At 43.2% G+C, this 20907-nt stretch overlaps 1 protein-coding gene across 2 annotated transcripts; it reads right to left on the bottom strand.

The window, feature by feature from the left end:
• Window positions 1–221: 221 nt before the first annotated feature.
• LOC149321569 (hyaluronidase Ccc Hy-4-like) lies at window positions 222–14479 on the bottom strand. Of its 2 annotated transcripts, XM_089524516.1 has the most exons (4): window positions 13836–14479; window positions 5358–6366; window positions 2729–2818; window positions 223–1345 (listed from the first exon to the last, which is right to left on the bottom strand). In XM_089524516.1, exons 1-4 carry the CDS (start codon window positions 13946–13948, stop codon window positions 953–955), a joined length of 1605 nt encoding a protein of 534 aa, XP_089380642.1. In that variant the 5' UTR covers window positions 13949–14479; the 3' UTR covers window positions 223–952. The 2 variants fall into 2 exon arrangements, with proteins under 2 accessions (XP_089380651.1, XP_089380642.1); XM_089524525.1 differs by lacking the exon at window positions 2729–2818 and having other exon boundaries at window positions 222–1345.
• Window positions 14480–20907: the final 6428 nt, after the last annotated feature.

The raw sequence follows: 20907 nt of genomic DNA, 5'->3' as shown, positions 1-20907 counted from the left end.
AATCTTTTGGAACAGGAAATGAATTGGAAGTGACTTCCACTCATTTCCTTTTTTTAAAAAAAGAGCCTCTCTTGGGCCTAAAAATGGCCCAGAGTAGCTACAAACACATTGAAAATGCCCAGTGTCCCTTAGAGTGTGTTTGCAGGTGAAAAAGTTTAATTTTGTTTGGAGGGTTAATGCAATTCCTTTGGCTTCCAGAGTTCCTCACCCCTGCTCTAAAACAATGGTTGTTTGGGCTTTCCAATAGGCATCAATCTAGATGAATGAAGAACAAGGTCTTTGTGTGTCACATGAAAAATATTTAATTTTAAAATTGTGTTTTTTTAAAAAAAACTCTCCCCCTTGATGAGATAGGTCGCTTGTGTCGCACATATACAACCACACACACACACACCAGTTAAACAGCACCAATCACATTCAGAGGACACCTTACTTCTTCAACTGGGAAATGTTTGCTCTGCATATGAATAATCTGCTTAAGTACAGTGTAGTGCTGTAAAAAGTGACTGCATTGCTTTGTTAACTGACATGAATACTTGGTCCTAGCTTAATAAGTTTTGCTTTTTAAAAAATTAGAAAATGACTGTTCTTGTCACCGTTTAGGAAAATGTGCACTGTTGAATAGTACAGCTGCTTCTATGCTGGTGAAGAGAGACGTACATAACTAAAAGGAGAAACAAATCTTTTGTGTATTGGAAGAATAGAATCCTGCATAGATTTATGGATGTTGCTGAGGAAAATCCACATGTGCTAACTTTTCCAGTGAAACACCACAAGAAGAGAATACCCCAGAAGGCCAATGGAACTCACAGAACACTTCACAAGACTTCTGTCACCAAACGCCATACTTGTATCATCCTTCCCTTCTCTCCACCATGCAGAGGAATGTGGGATTCACGTCACGCCACTGGCTTCACAAAAATTCAGTTTTATAACAACTGGTCCAACTGGCTCATAAATGCCATGCCCACAGTGCAGCAAGAATTACCCCAAGAATGTACCAGCTGCACGTTCGTGGTCGCAAGCCCTGGCTCCGGGAATGGCATCTTTCTCCGTTCCAGCCTAGATAACAGTGACACGTGAACTCCTGCCTCATCTTGTCCTTCTGCTGATGGGTCATGGTGCCTGTCACTGACATTTTGGTTTGATTGCCATCTGTACTTGTTTGGATCTGGAAGGAGTCAGGACTGAGGTGCAAATAGGTGTCAGAGTCCATCCTTCGGCGGATACAGCGGCCATGGTTATTGCAGATATTTTGGCTGCAAAGTTTGGCTGCTGTGGTCACGTTGACAATGTAAGGGCCCAAGGTGCTCATCAGGTACTCCTGAATCTTTAAGCAATTGGTCTTTGAGAAGGAAAAAATTGTATATAAACAGTTAATTGTTTTGCTAGTCTATACATGTTCATAAATTTAGGAATTTAATACACTCAGGGGACTAGTATTTAAAATGTCTGAATTGAGACCAAGCTTCCATTGAATTTAAAGCACTAAAATTTATAGAAAGAGGCTTCAGGTACAGGAGTGCCAGACAGAACACAGTGTTTTAGTTAATTCCTTAGCAGTAATACTATAATGCCCAGCAAGCGTGGTCTGAATTTAATCTTTCAAAAACTAGGTTTCTATGATCCTCTATGATCCATTTACAAAACAAGAGTGCATTATCAGGCTGCATTCATGATGGAATCATAAAGTTTAGCAATCTTGACCATACGCTCTTGTTTAATCACATACAAAGAATGCTGAATTCTTTGTTTCATCAAAAGGCACTTTGTGATTATTTCCTGTAGTATTATTCACTATTAAGAATCCAGCAGGAGTTACAAAAAAACTAAGAATTCCGATGAACAAGTTTGCATACAGCTCCTAACAGTCTTTGGCCAGCACCTTGTGAGTGACATATACAGGCATATGTTGCATGATGCATGCAGAATGATGTCAAGATTCATTGCACTCCTCTGGAGCAGTGGCACCCCCACAAATACCATGGGGGCAGTGACAGCCAAAACAGTGCACTGGGTCCTCTCCTTTACCATGGCAGAAGAGGTTTCCTTGTGAGGAGGCTTTCATCACTGTGGCAAAGCCAATAGAGGCACACTTGGCCTTCTCCTTCACCCTGTAGCAGTGGTCTCCTTGTGAGGAGTGCTCTGCTGCTGCAGCAATGCAGGGAGAGGCATACTCAAGCCTCTCCTTTGCCACCACAACAAAGCCAGGAAGGACACAGTGAGAAGAGAGGCCAACCGGGCGTCATCCCTATTCTGAGCTGTCATCTGGTGCAAGCCACACACCCTGCAGCCCCGAGTGAAAACAACTTTGGTCACTGTGGAGGGAGGAAGAGAATAACACCCACTACAATGGTGAAAAAGGATGCTAATCAGGGTCAGCTCTAGTTAATACTTGGATTGGAGACAGCCAATTAATACCAGGTGCTGTAGGCATCTATTTCAGATGAAGGTCTCTCAGTAGCAAATATATTAAAGCAGGGGTGGGCACAGTGCATCTGTCCAGATGCTGTTGGACTGCAGATCCCATCAGACCTAGCCAGCAAAGCTAATGGTGAGGAATGATGGAAGGGGCAGTCTGACAAAGTCTGGAGCACCATCCCTTTATTAATGATATTACCTCAGTTTTCTCTCTTACCAATCTACATTACACTTTGGAATAATAAACAGAAGAGGAGAGAGTTGAAAAGAGTAAGAAAAGCATCCTTAGTGGCTACTGTTCAATTACCCGGTTGCGTGAGTAGTCCGCATCTCCCCAGAGTACAATGCCGTGTGCTCCCATGGCAGCTGCTTGCCCAATGCTGTACACCAAATCTGTCTAAAACAGCAACAGAAACCAACACACATAAATTTGCAGGAATTGGACAGGTGCCAAGCCATTTCTCAAGGAAATCTTGCCCTTTTTTCTGTGGACCAAATCTCCAACTATTGTTGCCTGTATGTGGCAAAAGTATGGAGTAAGTCTGATTGAACACACAAAGGCTGGAATACTCCCAACAAGAGTAGACCCATTGAATCAACTGTTGGAATTGTGATTCAGAACATAGGTCAATCTGATGGATTCAAGATTTATACTTTACTCAGGAGTAGCAAAAGGATTTAAGCCACATTCTTGCAGGAGTATATAAATCATAACATTCAAAGGAATTTAATAAAATGATATCTCGGAGTTTTCCTTTGCTTTGTGGCTTAAATCCTTTTTTAAATCCTTCAGGACATTTCTTCAGAGCTTGACAAAATTATTTTGAGGGGCCGCATCTCACAGCACCCATCTTCCAGCCAGCATGACTGACCTTTTTTTTTTTAAAGTGCAACTCTTTTCAAAGAAATGCCTTGTTAATCTAATTCTACATAAAAAGGAAAAAAGAGAGGGTTGGAAGAATCCAGCACCTTTGAGATTAATTTTCTTAATCCACTTCTTGAAATGCAGTACATTCTTCCATACTCTACATTTAACATGATCTTTTTTCTACAGCAATGAAGGTTAGAAGCTTTCAGCCAAGTTGCTTGCCTTTTTATATCTAAACACAACCTTTTGGTGTATGATTTCCAGAGTACAGTACCAGTACAGGTAGCAAATTATCAGGGTGCTTTTCTGCTTGAGGATAGTGGGAACAATCCCTAGCCATCACCCAAGCTCCAGGAACGGAATTAGTCCTCCTTTCTTATTCTCTAGTCATTTTTTTATGTGAGCCACCTTGGGTCCTACTCCAGGAGAAAGACAGCATACTGAATGAATGAATGAATGAATGAATGAATGAATGAATGAATGAATGGACTCCTGAACCAGTGATCAGGTGGCAATGTGGGGGAGGTATCCCTGCAGCTAGTGAAGTGCTTCCTCATCCTCCCTCATGCAGAGGCCACCAGTGAAGGGTGACCAGACATTCTCTTTTTCCAGGACATGTTCCTCATTTTAGGCTTCTATACAGGAAGAATATCAAAATGTGCTCCACTTTGAGCACGACTAAGAAGCATGAATTTACATTTATATTAGATTTTAAGCTTTTAATTGGTCATGTCCTACATTTTTTTTTTGAATGTCTTTCATTTTGTGGTGCCTTGTCCTCCTTTGTGGTTATGACATCTGGTCAATGGTGTCACTAGGCGGGTGTAGTGGTGTGGCCCTCAGGGGTGACACCCCAGAGGAAGGTGTCACCCAGTGGGGTAGTACACCTTGGGGAGGAGATGGGTGGCTATTTTCTGAGTTCCATGTGGGCATGGTGATGTAGGACTCGGAAGGCCCGGGGGGGTGGGGGGGATGCTGAGAATGTTTGTTTTGTTTTGTTTATATACCGCTATTCCAGAGATCATAGCGGTGAACAGCAAGTAAGCTAATTAGCAAGTAAGCTAATTTGCCCCCAACAGTCTGGGTACTCATTTTAGCGACCTCGGAAGGATGCAAGCCTGAGTCGAGCTTGGGCCCTTTTGCTGGTCTTGAACTCGCAACCTTGTGGTTTTGAGTGAATGGCTTCAGTACAGGCATTTAACCACTGCGCCACCAGGGCTCCTTCTTTCCTGTTGAACATGGCCCCTACCTCGCTGCTGTGGTGCCATTCTAAACACTGTGGCAACAAGGTGGGGGGAGTGCCCTTTGGGTCCCACCCCCAGAAGCCCCACATCCACACGGGTGACACCCTAGAAAAGGACGCCACTGCATCTGGTCATCCTGCACCAGTGAGAAAGGAACAAAGGTCTCATTATCCTGCTTCACACCTTCCCTATAGCATGTGTCTTCCCAAAGAACACTAACCCTGCTTTATTTCTCTGCTAGCCCCTGTGTGTGATGTGATGATAGTGTGGGACTGATTATTGCTCACTTTCAGGTTATGAATATTAATTGCTCTGCTTTTGAGATACACTATTATCTCTCACATTCTTGAACAGATTTACTCCAAATAAAATTGATCTCTCACAATAGCTCTTTTGCCCCTCTATGGCACATATTTTTTGCTGCCAATGTGTTTGGGAGTTTCCCTGTTGGCAGCTCATCTCAGTCCCCAAGAAGTCTAACACCAGGTCTCAAACGACACTTTCTCTCTTTTCTCTTCCTTGGGGCCACAGGGTTTCTTTCACAGTATATCTTTCTACTTTAAGTTGGTCACAGGTTTCTTGAGGACACCAACAACAACAGCCCCAGCTAAGCACACGGGTTACATCATTGTAGGTGAACTTGTACCCTCCCTCCCAGATGTTACTGGACACCAACTCCCATTGGCCCCAGGCAGAACAGCTAATTTATCAAAGATGACAAGAGCAGTGTCTAATGATATCTGGATGGCCACCAGTTCCCAGTGGAACCAATGTCTATCTCACGTGCACTTTGGGGCTAAACTGGAAGAAGACAAGCATCTCACCTGGGTCAGTTCTTTCAGTGTGTAGGTGTAGAAAGGCCTGGCATAGACAAAAACAGGCAAGGAATGCTCAGCAGATGGCAGTTCAGCCACTCTCAGGGCTTCACCCACTTTGGCCCACACAAACTTCTTTCCTTGGAGGGAAGTTCTCAGCACCTCCTCCATGTAGATGGAAGGATAGAGAGCTTTGCTGTTTTCCCAAAGCCAGATCAGATCATCATTACGCTGCACCTCCAGTGGCGGACAGTGCCCTGTGAAGTTTGCAAAGTCATCCAAGTAATGGTAGTTGTAGCACTCTGGGAAGAGGTAGTAGCCCCACCAGCCATTGGGACGCAGAGACTGGGCAAGCTGGAGGGTGTCTGACATGAATCTTTCTGCAGCTGTCTCGAATTCCCACTTGGCCTGCATTTCTGCCTGGGAATCGGACAAAGGGGGGTTCCTTTCCCTGACAAGATGGAGGGACATGTTCCGATAGACGTTTTTCTTATCCCAGTTCCTTATCCACTGAGGCCTCCAGTTCTCCCAGTCGATCACCGAAAGGCCTGCAAAGGCATCTGAGGGGATGACGGCCCCAATATCACTCTTCATTTTCTCCAAGTGTTTTGTCAGGCTGGAGTTCTGGGGGCAGCCCCCATTAACAGCAGTGGGGGGTACAGTTGTGTTCAAGTAGTAAGGATACAAGCCCAGCTGGTCATAGTAGAAAATGGTGATGTTCCCCCCAGCGAAGGCTTCTTGGGAGTTCACTAGAATGTCATAGGAGTCCAAGTTCAGGGGGACCTCATAGGCAGCTGAACAGCGAGCAGTTGGCGCATTCCAAGTCACTAGAAAAGGGTTGTTTTTTACAATTGGGGGCAGGGATGGCTTCAAGTTGTGAGCAGCTGCAGGTAGGTCTGGGAACAAGAGCAGCAGCAGCAAGAAGGCGTGGTGACTGAAGCACCTCTGCAGCCTCAAGTACACTGACAGCCACTGGGGTGGCCCACTCGAATACAAGGTTTCCACATTGTGGGCAACACTGCAGGAAGGGCAAAAGAGACAATCCACAGAATGAGACACTGAGCTATCATATATCACCCATTTTTAAATAAGTATCTCATTTGTCCAGTCTTGAACATCTGTTTTTTAAATAATTATTTACGTTACATTTATATCCTGCCTTTCCTTCAACATCATATGCATGGTTCTTCACTTTATAACAACTCTGCGTGATAGGGCAGGCTTAGAAAAAATAACAGACCCCCAAGTTCAGCCAAAGATTTTTGTGTGCCTGGATCTCCCAAGTTTCAGGCTGCATCTATATGGCAGAATTAATGCAATTTGACACCACTTTAAATGTAATGGGCAAATGCTATGGAATTCTGGGATTTGTAGTTTTCTGAGATAGCCTGCTTTTTCTTGTCAGAGAGCTCTGGTGTCACAACAAACTACAAATCCCAGGATTCCATAGGGTGGAGTCAAGACAACCAAAGTGGTATCAAACTGCAATTAATTCTGCAGCGTGGCAGCACCTTAGTCTATCTCCTGTCTCACACTAGTTCCTTCCCATATGAGAAATCAAGTTCCCCTACAAAGTATGATTACTCCAGGGTTATCACAAGCACTAGATATATGCAGGTCTACATGCTGTAGATGGTTTCATCTGACAGTCACTTTGTTCATTTTAAGAATATCACAGAGCCCCTAAAATCTCTGAAAGCTAGCCTCCCCCTTCTGGGTCACTTGCTGCACTCGTGTTTGCCATTTGCTCTTCTGTTGGTCCACCAGATGTTTTGGACTGCAACTCCCAGCAGCCTCAGCCACTATGGAAAGTAGTGAGAGATTTTGAGAGTTGAAGTCCAAAACATTGGTGGGGGAAATTGATAAAAACTGAGGAACAACTCCTCAAAAAAATAATAAATCCTTTATTCTTCCCCTTGAATATGTGGAGTACTGATGCCACAACTGAGGATCAATCAGAATGCTTTTGAAAGTCTCTTTTCTTTCTCTTCTAGAGGCAAGCTGTCTGTTTGCTAATTGCCCTTGCTGCAGGAGGTTTCCCCAAAGCTAATTTGCTGAGTAATTCAATTTGCAATATACACAAATGAGGTGGCAAGAGAAGCACATGGCTGCTAGAGATCGTTGGACTCTGGAGTCATGAATCTGCCTGCAGGACTATTTACTCAGGGGACGGGGAGCAAAGCTAACCTCCTCTTTCTGAATCCAGTCTCTGCATTGATGTTTGTTACTGGCTTTTCTGTTAAAAAATTAATCCTCTGTAGAATTTAATCCCTTTTCAAAAGAAAAAAAAGGAATCCTATAGCCTTTGCACAGAGAGGTTTATGAAATATGGACGCAAATTCTGAACTGACGGCCCAGGGCTCCAGTTGTTACTAGCACACAGACAGAGAGAGAGAGAGATTCAGGATGCTACTTTTCCTCCTCTTCTAAAGCTCTCCAATTTCATGGGGCCAGTTCCACTGGGAGCTGAGCAGTCACATTAACCTCATTCTGCATAGGCCACAGAGCAGACATCCAATGATTGCAGCCTTCAATCATTGCTGACCTGTATTAAACTTACTATTCCCCTGGAGGTGGAACACTTAGTCAAATGCATTTTCCACTAATGTCTAGAGCTCTCTGAAAACCTCTTATAATAACCTGATGGAACAGGGGCAGCCTCCATGTCAGAGCGATCATATCTAGTGGCCTGGGTGGCTCCAATGTAGCAGGTGGGACATGAATCTGCTCTGGGTTTCAGACCAAACTTTAAAGGAACCATTGAACCATCTTCCTTTGAACAAATCCTTTTAAGTTCAGATTAAAACCTGGAGCAAATCGACCATGGGAGCCACCAGTGATGTCAGCTGTGATTCTATAACATGGTCTATGTTGTGTAAATTTACATTAAAGACGTATCTCTTCCAGCAGGTCTACATAGTCACTTTTAAATTTTGACTTTTTAATTTGTATATGTTCTCTTATGATGTATTGTAATAGTTTTATAGTGCAGGTGTATGTGTTTTTAATTGCGTCTTATACTTTAACTTGTATTTTAACATCCTCAATCCTTATTATTATTATTATTATTATTATTATTATTATTAATAACAGAAGTGCTAAGGAACTCTTGCAAAGATATGCATATCAGGACATATCAGGCACTGCAGATGTACATAAGCACTCCCTAGTCTGTGTCCTGATGCACATTAGGCCGTACCAATGCACATGGGCAGTCCTGATCCATAGTCTGGATGGACATCAGGAGTGCTCAATTCACATTGGTTCTGAGGTGCATTTGTCCCAGTCCTGATGTGCAATGGTCACTTCACTGGCTCCCCTATATGGTAACATCATGGCAACCCCTTGCCGAAAACAGACATGGTGAAACTATTCAGTTCTAATTTTTGCTTACATAAGTCCATTTATATAGACCTAAGTCCGATATTTTCACAAACCCCCATGAAAGCTCATCCCATCCTTTTCCTTGTAAAAGAGGTACAAAGCCTCCCAATGTTCTTTATGCTAGTTCCCTCATTCAGAAAGAGATGTACTCAGGAGTTAATCACACAGGAAGATTTTTCTAGTGGCTATATTCCCCCTGAGTTTCAGAACATTTCCAGGAAGCAGAGTCGGGTGGACTGTGGAGGTGGTTAACTGTGTTAATCTACTTCAGCAAAGTTTTTGAAGAGTCTCATGGAAATTGAAGTCTCAGGAGTTTTACTGGGCATAAAAGGTCATGAACTGGAGGCAGCTTCACAAGTTCTCATGACATAAGATGTAGTTCATGAAAGCGTATGCCACATAAACCTGGATAGTATTTTGCATTTGAGACCCCCCCCCCCCCCCGTTGTGACTGGTGGCTTCCATGGCCTGTGTGTGTGTGTGTGTGTGTGTGTGTTTGTATGTACAGGAGTGAATACAATCTGGGTGTTCATCTCAACTTTAAAAAAGTTACTCAAGGTGCTGGATTTATTGATGGGCAATAGAGTTCAGCACCTTGGATAGCTCCTCAAACAGGAGCCATGGAAGCCATAATATTCCACCTGTGCCACCTAGGAGGCACAAGATCCCATATGATTTTTAAAACTAAGCAGGATCAGCCCTGGTTAGTACTTGAAACAGAGACCACCTTGTGCTATTGGCTAGATTTCAGAGGAAAGAACCAGCATAACCACCTCTGAGAATCCCTTGCCTAAGAAAACCCAATGACATTCACAGGGTCACCATAAAACATCAGGCAACCTGAAGACACACACTTCACATTACATTAATACCCGACCTCCTGGAAAGTCATCCGTTAATTTATACGAGGTTCCAGATATGGGTAAACAAACCACTTTCCCAGCTTCTCTGTACTGTTTTGATTGGCTTCTGTGCAAAATCCTATAGTCACTCCACATTTCCAACCCCTGGTGTTCCCATAAACTCAAGGCTCACATACAACCTCCTTAGCTTGCTACACTGCCTTTGTGCAATAGCAAATGTACTACTTTAACTATTCCAGTGAAGAGTGAAATAGCCCCTCTCTAAATACCCCTCCCCTTAAGCTGTATAGGAGGAGTTACTTTTATCTGAATCCTAGCTTCAGAAGCATTAACTATACTTACAGGGAAGATTAAATGGCAATACTGGATGAAAAACTAAGATTTCTTCCATGAGCACCACAGCCCTCAATACAAAGTATTGTATGGAAAGGGAAGTTTCTTCAGAGGGGGTTTGCTATTGCCATCCTCTGAGGCAGAGAGAGTGTGACTTGCCCAAGGTCACCCAGTGAATTTTCATGACTGAGCGAGGATTCAAACCCTGCTCTCCAAAGTCATAGTCCAATGTTCAAACCACTACACCATGATGGCTCCTCTATGAATTCTACAGCAGATCAATATTACCTATCCTTCTGTCTTAGTCACAACAATTCACTCACCTGTCTTTTGACCCTCTAAGCTAAGGATGGGAATCATGTGGCACTCCAAAGTTTATTGAATTGCAACTACCAGCATCCTTCATTGTTGGCTGTGCTGGCTAGAGCTACTGGGATCTGCAGTCCAACAACCACTGGAGGGCCACAGGATTCCCACCTATCTAAACAGGGATGTGCCTAAAGCTCCATTCAAGATTTGACAGGGATTTCCTTCTGCTCAATGAGATATTTGTGTGTAGCTCACATCCCATGTATGACTTTTCTTAATAATAATAGCGGCAGCATTTAATTATAGTGCTTTTTCTCTAAATGTTCAAAGCACTTCTCAGTAATCCTCAGAGTACCCCTACTGTAAGTGGCTGGCATGAATACCTCCATTTTGCAGATCAGAAGTTAAGACTGGGAGAAGGGCTAAGCGAAGGCCACCCAGTGAGCTCTCAGAGATGAATTCAAGAGATTTCCTGCTCCTTGTCCAGGCTCTTCTTTCTTGCATTTGCCTGTAAATGTAGCTTCTAGCAAATGCCAGAAGGATGCTTGGTGACTTTGGGGTAGAGTGATGCAATGACAAGAAAAAGACAATACCTAGTTAATAGCTCCTGGCTCACTCTTGGCCCTTGGCCCTCTCTTAAAAGTACCACAGAAGAGGAGTTGTTGTTGTGTGCCTCCAAGTTGTTTTTTTACTTATGGTGACCCTAAGGTGAAACTATCATGGTGTGTTCTTGACAAGTTTCTTCAGAAGGGGGTTGCCATTGCCATCCTCTGAGGCTGAGAGAGTGTGTCTTGCCCAAGGTCACCCAGTGGGTTTTTATGCTCAAATGGGGACTCAAACCCTGATCTTCTGAGTCGTAGTCTAACACTTGCCATCATGCTATGCTGGCTCTCAACCACAGGCCACAAGGAAAAGGGTTGCTTTTTTTAAACACATGCACACACACAAAACCCAGGCACCATGGTGTTTTACCTGTCATGCCCATAATTTTTCTGGGCTAGTGACTGGGGCAGGGGGGGAAATGTGATTGCTTTGCTTTTCCTAAGAACAAAAAGAGAGAATCAGAAGGCATGATCCATGCAGGGGAAAGATGTGCAGTGTTGTGTGCTTTCATATATTTGTTGGATATCTCTCTGTGGGAGAGAGAAAGAAGTGGTGAAATGTATGCGACACAAAAGCAGGGAGAGATGTTTTGTGTGAGTGTGTTTCTGTGAGTTTGAGTGAGAGAAGTGGGGAAATGTGCATTCACTTGTGTGAGAGAGAAAGGGGAGATGCTTCTCTCTGTGTGTCGTGTGTAAGATTAGAATCTACCTCTAAGAATAACAACATCCCATTTAATTAAAATGCAATTACAGTTGTCCCTCCATATCCACAGATTTTTTTATTCGTGGATTCAAGCATCAGACAGCTTGAAAATATTAAAAAATATATAAATTCCAGAAAGTAAGCCTTGATTTTGCCATTTTATATAAGGGACATCATTTTATTATGCCACTGTATATCATGGGACTTGAGCATCCATGGATTTTGATATCCACAAAGGGTCTTGGAACCAAATCTCAGCACAAAACAAGGCCCTACTGTATACTCCTACCTACTCAGAAATAAGCCTCCATAAGTATGTGAATATGTTTGTGTTTGAACCAAGCTCTGATGTTGGCCAGTCAGTGTCCTAGTTTTCATCTGTGAGATGCTGGAGGACATGTCACTCTCTGTTTTCTCATCAATTGCCTCCTGCATCCGACCCCTCACTCTGGCTAATAGTAGGACTGGCCCTGGGTGCTCTAGCTGTAGCTCAACCTGCTGTGCTAATGTAGCTTCCTGAGCTCACAGCTCCTACGTAATCACACAGTTTGTCAAAGTTGATCATCCACTTAAATCCTGACCACTTCTGTGCCCAGTGACAACCTCCCCCCTGTTTTTAAGCACTTAGGCTATAAAATGGATCTCTGGTGTATAGGAAAGGGGTCAGGGTCCATTTCTTTTTAAAGAGCAGCCACATCATCTCTCTGGGCAGCTATTGATTCAGTAAGCTGTAAATCCAGGTGGAGTTTCTGATGTGACAATTATGAATATACAAGACTGTGTCCCCTATGCTCCCGTTTTCCATAAAGCTCTTACCTTACTGGGTACTTCTCTGGGCGCATCCTTTTAAAAGAATTAATACTGCATTACTGCTGGAAAATCCAGCTGAAGCAGCATATCGGAAAGTAAAGCTGGGACATTCTTAGCACAGAACGATGTGGAATTAAAGACCAAGCTGTATGGGAACTTTGCAGACAGACACTAACAAAATTCAGCCTCTCAATGAATGCTTTGAGAATTCTTACAAGATAATAATTGGTACGTGAATCAAGCCAAGTCCAGCAAATCAGCCCAATGCATCCAACCCTCCTACATCCATCAGAGCAGCAGGATCTGGCTCTGTTCAGCAACTTGTGTCATGCAAGGGACAAAGACAAACCAAGGTAAAATTGATACCACTTTCATTTCACTTTGGTTAACACCCTCCCGTGCTTTTTATTCATCCCTCATTTCCAGCTTTTTGTACATTTGCTATTAACACAAGCAAGCATTAAAAAAATATTGTTTTATAATTAAAGAGGGGGAAAGAATGGCCAGAGAAATACAAAGCTGGTCTATGGCAGAGGAGAAAAAGAATCCTCAAGTTGGTACTTGGTTTTGAATGTTATCAAACTCATTTTCGCTGAAGGCAAAGAAATAAGTCTCATCCATATATCTATATAAAGGAATCCATTCATAATAATGTTTCTTTGAACTTTTAAGAGTACTTTAAAAATTGACAATTGTTTATTAGATCCTTGAAATGTGGCTGCTAGTGTTCAGAAAATGCAAAACAATAGGGTATTCAAGGATGTGTGTGTGCTTAACATAAGAATTATTCGCCCTCTAACACTCCATCCCATGCTGAACAAGACAGGCTATTTTAATGCAACAATTTAACTATTACATTCCAGAGGAAAAGAAGTCACATGAAAATCCAGAGGCTCTACAGACTAAGATTATCTATTGGCAAGCACTATGGTAAATTGCAGGATGGAAGCTATAGGAAAATTAGAAAACACATTCTGGGAGTTCACACATTCTAATTTAGAATCGGGAGTCAGGGTGGGAGAAAGAATGCAGATCCTTTTTTAAAAGGAAGGGGCTTGGAATTTCCCTTAGGTTTTAGATGTTCCAGCTGCTCACATCAGACAGTCTTCTTTTTTCAATCCTGCACTGCCTGCTATTGCTTATTTCCATCAGCAGCCACTCTTACAAAATAAGCAAGGTAAGAAAAAGTGAGAGCTTGCCATGACTGTTAAAGAGAGGCTCTTTCAAAATTTTGACGAGGTGGTGGCACATTCCATTGCATTGCATTGTATTCAAATCCTAAGAAACTGGAGCATCTCCCTTTCTTTTGCCTGACCACCAACATTCTGGCTGAAGGATTAGATTGCTATTGCTGGCTCTGACAGGTGAATCCAAACTACCTGTCTGAGACTTTCCCTTCTTTTCCAAAGCGGAGCCCTACAAAGAAACAATTGTTCTGAAAAACACATGTAAGAAACATACTCTGTGAGAAAGGGACACTTACCTGAAGAGTTTTGCAGCCATGGGACCCAGTCTTTGCCTCCAGCTCCTCCTGGCAGCACTCTGCCTACTCAGATGCTCTGTCTCCCTCCTTGGATTCTGGCTCAGCCCTGGCATAATAGCAGGGCACCTGCTAAACCATCTCCCTCTGTGGGTCCCTTTTAGCCCAAGCCATCTCCCTTTCCCTCAGGCTGCCCCAGGTTCCCCAGTGCCTCTCACCTGCCTCCCATCCAGATGCATCTGGCATATCAGTTTTACCCTGCAAGGCACCCAGGAGGTGTCCCTTAGAGCAAAAGAACTGGTGGAGAGGGAAACTACCTGTGGCTGCTCTCCCCTGCTTCCTCAGTGGTACGATCCATGTGTCTCTGTCCTCCGTGAGCAGCTGTGTTTATGAGCACCTCCTCCAGACAAACCTCCTCCTGCTTCACTGGGGCAATTGTGTCTGTTGTGTTCGTTCAGTCAAACAGAACCTACACTACGTTCCTGGCTCTTTCAATGGCCGGTTGGTGCTTGGCAATGGACAAGCAGAAACAGCCTGGGTGCCCTCCTTTCTCCTACCTTTGCTGATGTGCAAGCTGATTCTCCAGGACATCAGCTGAGACTCCTCTACTTACAATTGTTCAAAAAGACTTGTTTGAATAAACCGATGCTCTGGATGGCTTTTAGCCTCCAAGCATTAGAGCGAGCGGTGATAAAAGTCTCACTGCTGGACCTCAAAGTCACATCGGATAGGCAAATAAAGACAAGCAAATGAGACAGTAAGACCTTGATTCTGATACCATTACATTGAAATCTTATTTTCTGGATTCCTGAGCAGAAAGGCTTTTACATAGGAATTGGGGGGGGGGCTCCCTATCCAAGTGTTTTTTGTCCCCAAAATAAATAAAATTGTAAATTTGGGGAAACCCTACAAAAACAGGGTAAAATGAAATTCTCCTGGATCCGTAATAGATCCTAGCATGAAGATTAGTGATCTTCAATAAGGGATGTCATATTGAGGAGGGAGCAAGCTTGTTTTCTGCTGTTCCAGAGAACAGGACACGGAACAATGGATGCAAGCTCCAGGAAAAGAGATTCCACCTCAACATTAGGAGGAACTTCCTGACAGTAAGGGCTGTTCGACAGTGGAACAAACTCCCTTGGAGTGTGATGGAGTCTCCTTCCTTAGAGGTCTTTAAATAGAGGCTGGATGGCCATCTGTTGGGGATGCTTTGATTTGGATTTCCTGCATGGCAGGGGGTTGGACTGGATGGCCCCTGTGGTCTCTTCCAACTCTACGATTCTATGATTCTATTCTATGATTACTATACTGTTACTTGATTGCCATAAATATGTGAAATATATGGGAATTTTGGGAGTAGAAAGAGATACTATAATCCTGATTCAGAACTAACATGGTGCAGCACAAAGAGATTCAGCTCCAGACTTTTTCAAAGTTAACAATTCAAAGGTCCTGGGCCTGGGTGACAGAATGCCTTAATTTGGATTCTTTTACATTCAGCTTTAAAAAAACAGCAACACCCAGAATTCTTTTCATGCTAAGTATGAAGAAATGTGTGGATTTGGGGAAATTCCAATAAAAAATGACACAAAGTGAAATTCTCACTGCTCTCTCCTTTCAGCGATGACTGGTGGCTTCCATGTGAGTGAGTTATTGAACCCACTCTGGGTTTTTGACTGAACTTTAAAGGAGTTGTCCAAGGTGATGAAGCTATTTTGGAGATAGAGATTCACCACCTCCTCTGATGTTTGCTGCTGCATGGTGATGCCACTTTGCAAACACTTCCTTGAAGCAGGTCCTCCTACCCAGTATTCTCTAGGTAAGAAAACACATGGGACAACAGGAAGCAAATATTCACATATAGATCATGTCCATGTGGGTGGATGACAGGGGCAATGACCCCACCTTTAGGCAGAGTAAGGGGCTGTACAGATCAGCCATTAAGGTGGGAGGAGTCGGGTGTGGCATCCATATGAAGCATGCCCCGGCTCCTGGGGCCGGCACCACATGGCACGTGGCATCACAGTGCTCCTCTGGCACTGTGTACAGATGACACAGCACCAAAGGAATACTGAAAAGCTGTGGCGCTAGCTGCTATGGTGCCCTTTCCATGTCATAGAAAGGACCCACTTTTTGCAGTTCCTTTTTGCGCCACAGAAAGGCGAGATTGGGGCCACAGCTTGGGGTTGCTGCAGCTCTGATCTGAAAAGGGGCAGGCAGATGTTTTTCAGTGTAATAAAATGGCAGCTAATTGTCAGTTATTTTCCTTACTACTGAGTTTCCCTTAGCTAGAATCCCAAAATCCAAAATGCTCTGAAATCTAATCACTTTTTTCATGGAAAGCTGAGATAGTGAACCTTTGCTTTCTGTGTACACATACTTTGGTCCAAAACACACTGCAGAAATAATCGAGTTTGAGACAGCTTTAACTGCCCCTGGCTCAGTGCTAGGGAAGTCTAGGAAGTGCAGTTTATTGTGGCATCAGAGCTCTCTGGCAGAGAAGGCTAAATGTCTCACAAGACTACAGTTCCCAGAATTCCCTAGCATTGAGCCAGGGCACTTAAAGAGGTATCAAACTGGGTTATTTCTGCACTGCATCTTGGAGATTTGTTTCATGAACAAAATGATTTAAAATATTGTATAAAATAACCTTCAGGCTATGGTATACGGTGTATATGAAACTTAAAGGAATGTTGCATTTAGACTTGTGCTCCATCTCCAAGATATCTTATTATGTACATATATGCAAATACAGGTATTCCAAAATTCAGAACACTTCTGGTCCCAAGCAGTTCAGATAATGGGAACTCAACCTATACTGTATTTTTACTGGCATGAATGGAGAGAAGCAGGATTTTCTGCCTCACATGCCAAAACAATTTGGTTTACTGGGGGTATTATGCAGTTTGATTTAAATGTGCCAGTGGTGGCAGAGGATGGGAGAGATTTGCTCTTTGCCTGAGAAAGCAAAATGTTTCTTCTAGCAAACAATGGTGCTGGTAAAGCTCTGGGCTACCATTCAAGCAGAGTTGAATGAATGTGTACCAGGCAGCATAGGGACAGTGGAGGTGGGAAGGAGAAATATGATGGGAGGAATGAGTGTCTGCATGGTATTCCTAGACAGACAATGTGGTGTAGTGGTTTGGGTGCTGGACTCCAGGAGAGCAGGATTCAAATCCCCACTTGGTCATGGAAAGCCACTGGGTAACCTTGAGCAAGTCACATTCTCTCAGCCTCAGAGGAAGGCAAAGGCAAACCACCTCTGAACAAATCTTGCCAAGAAAACAGCATGATAGCTTTGCCTTAGGGTTGTCATACATTAGAAATGACTTGAAGTCACTCAACAGCACAAGTGGCATAGCTGTTTTGAAAAAAAGGTGCTGGTCCTAATAGACATTTCCAGAGGCATGGGTGGGATGGTGGTTAGGTTGACTTCAGCTAAGTCAGCAAACCAATTCATGGCAACCCCGTAAATTAACCATCTCCTGTTTCTCTGCAGATGAAAACACAGTTCCGTTTCCAAAAGGCAGTCAAGCCTTAGCATTTCTGCTATGGGAGAACCAGCAACCCTAGAGGAGTCTGAACCAAAGAATATTTCTAACTAATTTCACACAGGGTCCTGAAGCAAAGCTGGCCAGCAATGCTGGCCAGAGATTTTACAACTGGTTGTCTGGCTCTCAGAAGCGGTTCTCAGACTAAATGCTTTTTAGCCCATTGCCAATCTCCTGAGGCATCAGATGCCACATGGTCATACGGAAAGAATGACCCAAAATAAAAGCACAGGGGTGGCCAAATTGCTCCCAGGAGAAGCTCTGCTTCTCTGTCAAAGCTTCCTGGAAATTTTCATGATACTACACTCCATTAGCGACACATCATAATAAATTACCCCCAGTGGAAGAGGGGGAACGGTGTGTGCGAAAGAATCCACCTCAATACATAACATCATTAATTCTCATAAAGGAACTCCAGTCTTTAATATATAGCATGACCCCATATTTCCCTCTGCCTTCTCATTTCACCTGGTTCAAATACACAAAACACTTGTCCAAAATCATCATCATCATAATCATCGAGCTGACTTGTAGAAAAATATTTGACAGGCAACTAAGAGCAATTCTGTCTCTTTTCCCAATTAGTCAATCTTCTATTATCCTAAGTGTGTATTATAACTATTTTCCAGAATGACAGAATTTATTTATTTATTTATTTATTGCAATATACTTGCAATGTTTGCACAAGGAAGGAAGGTGAGTCCTCACCTCATAGACGGATCATTTTCTGTACCACTTCTTTATTTATTTTTTTCAAAAAAGGAGAAAGGTGTGCTTATTAAGTTTAAGCACGGAACCTATGACATTGAACATGAGCACATCTTTGCCAGCACCACAATCCTGTACTTGGAGAGTCCATACTGAGATGTTTAGATGTATCCTTTATGTAATACAAACAGTTTGCAACTCCAAAGAAGAGCTTGCGTATGAAAAATAAGAAATAGTTTGGACTGAGATGGCAAAGGGCCAAATAAGTTAAACAAGACAAACTTGTGGGTACAAACCCAGTGTTAAGGACAACAAAAATGCGCAAACAAGAAGCCCTTCAGTTCTAATTCCAGCTCTGACTTTGAGTCCAGGGGAATCTGACACAGGAGAGAGCACAGAATCCCAAATAGCCAAAATCAATTTTGTGGACATCCTGAGGGGATGTAAACTTTGGCTTATTTCTTTCTTAATGTAAGAACAAGTCATTCCTCCCCACTGGGTGAGACTATAAGAGATTCACAATTTTTTTTTTACACTTCAGGATTTGTTTGTGAAAAAAATCCTTGTTTCTCCATAAAAATCTTTCTTAAGCATAAAACAACAGAGAAAACAATGTTTTCTGTGCAATAAGGGTTGCTTCTTGTGCTAGAAGCCGGAGGATGGGTTAAAAAAACATTCCCAGCAAACAGCCTTGGATTACAGTCAGCCCTCCATATCCATGGATTCTGCATCCACAGATTCAACCAACGATGGTTCGAAAATATTCACAAAAATTCCCCAAAGTCGTAACCCAACACTCAAACCACTACATCTACCTGGCTCTCAAAAGGACTATGAAGAAAAGGGTAGGGTTCAAGGAGAGAAAACTCTGGACTTTGAGACTATTCTCGTATAATCCACAAAGTTCAGCATTGGCATCAGAAGGTCAAAAGAAGCTGCTTCATGTCAAGTCACCCCCAAGACTGGTGAAGTTACTTTTTGGACTACAGCTCCCAATACCCAGCAGCCATGCTAGCTGGGAGTTGTGATAGTTCAGTCCCCAATGTTAACTTCTATGTTCTGGCCTATACTATCTAGCCTAGTATAGTCAATGGTCTAGTCTAGCCCAGAGATGTATATAGACTGGTTAGTAGCAAGAAAACCCAGAGGGTTGAATAGAAACCTTTGCATGCAAAGCATGTGCTCCACCACCACTGAGCACCTGTTGTGATCTGCAACCAGGAAACTTAAGACTCTTTTGTTTGATTTTAATTGGCTGACTAAATGCACTGGGATATTAGCTGGACAGCTGTGTGAGTACATCATTCACGTGAGTACACATTAAGCTGCTTCCTGTATGTGACAGAGGGCTTCTCTATGATGGAGAACTCTGACAGATTCCACTTTTTCCCTCCATGATCAAGTGAAGTAGCGCTGCCTACTATAAAGCCCCCCTTTGTGCAATGATTTGAATGGTACAGAAGTCCTGTCTCATATGGCATCTGGCAACTGCAGCACATACTTTATGTCCTCTATTATCACTGTGTCCATGTGCAGCTCTCCATGCAGATGGCTTGTCTGTCACAGAGTCTGGCAAGCGGCAGGCTGACATCTGGAGGCTAGTGAGTATCACTGCCAGCATCCAAGTCCTTCCTTTCACCAGACTTCACAGCCATCTAGAATGAAGTTATAGACCTGGAGATAATACAGTATAACTCTGCTAGGATTTTGCTTACTCCAAAGACCAGCATCCAGAAATGTCTCTCCCAAATAGGCAGAGGATCCCCAGGAACGATGGAGATGTGCAATTTCCTGAAACCTATACAACCCAGTCCCACCTGCTGCGCTTCATTTCACAATCCAGTAACATTAAGAAAGAGGAGAGATTTAGTAGATATTTGTTTCTCCCTCTGGGTACCAGAAGGCTGCTCTCATTCCTGCCAAACAAAACAGGCTCCAAATATCTTCTGAGCTGGAAACTTGGGGTGGGGGAGAGGGGAGATGGCAAGGGAGGGAAGCTGAAATCAAGTCCCTGGAATCCAACATCCACCTCCAGGGCTGAAGCTACATTTCCTCAAATAAACTATAAAACAAACAAACAAACTTAGCTCTTTTTAAAGCTCAGTGTGAAATTGCACCTCTTGTATGAATGGTACATCTAAACTTTTAGTTATCAGGTGATAGCGACTTTAGAGCAGCTAGCAGGGGATGATGGAATTTGTGAGCCAACATAATTGGAGGTAGGTAGGCTCAGGAAGCCTGCTTTGGAGAACTCCAAGTGGTTCATAGAGTCATTGGATCAGAGATGGGTCATAAGGGCCAACTAGTTCAAACCCCTGCTATGCAGGAATATAAAACTAAAGTACAAGAGATGAACATACAACCTTTGTTTTTAAAAGAAGAGGTAGTTCACAGACATAATTTCATCAGCCACCTTTTTTTCCCATTTTGAGGGAAAGGTGGGGTATAAATTAAGTCATAGACATGTAAGAGAGCCAGCATGGTGTAGTAGTTTGAGCATTGGACTATGACTCTGGAGACCAGGATTCGAATCCTCACTTAGCCATGGAAACCCACTGGGTAACCTTGGCTGAGCCACGCTCTCTCTAAGCCAGAAAACTCCATGATGGTGGACTCCTCAGGGTCACCATAACTCCTCAAGGTCACCATAACTTGGAAATGAAGGCACACAACAACAACAGCTGATCATCATCATCATCATCATCACCATTGTCATCATCTACCATTAGCAGTACCTCACCAAACTACAATAGAGTTATGGCAGTTAAAGTGGTGTCAAACTGCTTTAATTCTGCAGCATGGATAGACCTTTAGTC

The sequence above is a fragment of the Sceloporus occidentalis genome, unplaced genomic scaffold (genome assembly GCF_023333645.1).
Source record: "Sceloporus occidentalis isolate IW3139 unplaced genomic scaffold, rSceOcc1.0.p SCAF_1, whole genome shotgun sequence".
Classification (NCBI taxonomy): domain Eukaryota; kingdom Metazoa; phylum Chordata; class Lepidosauria; order Squamata; family Phrynosomatidae; genus Sceloporus; species Sceloporus occidentalis.
Note: the sequence above shows the minus strand (reverse complement) of the source record. Positions and strands in the feature narration are given on the sequence as shown.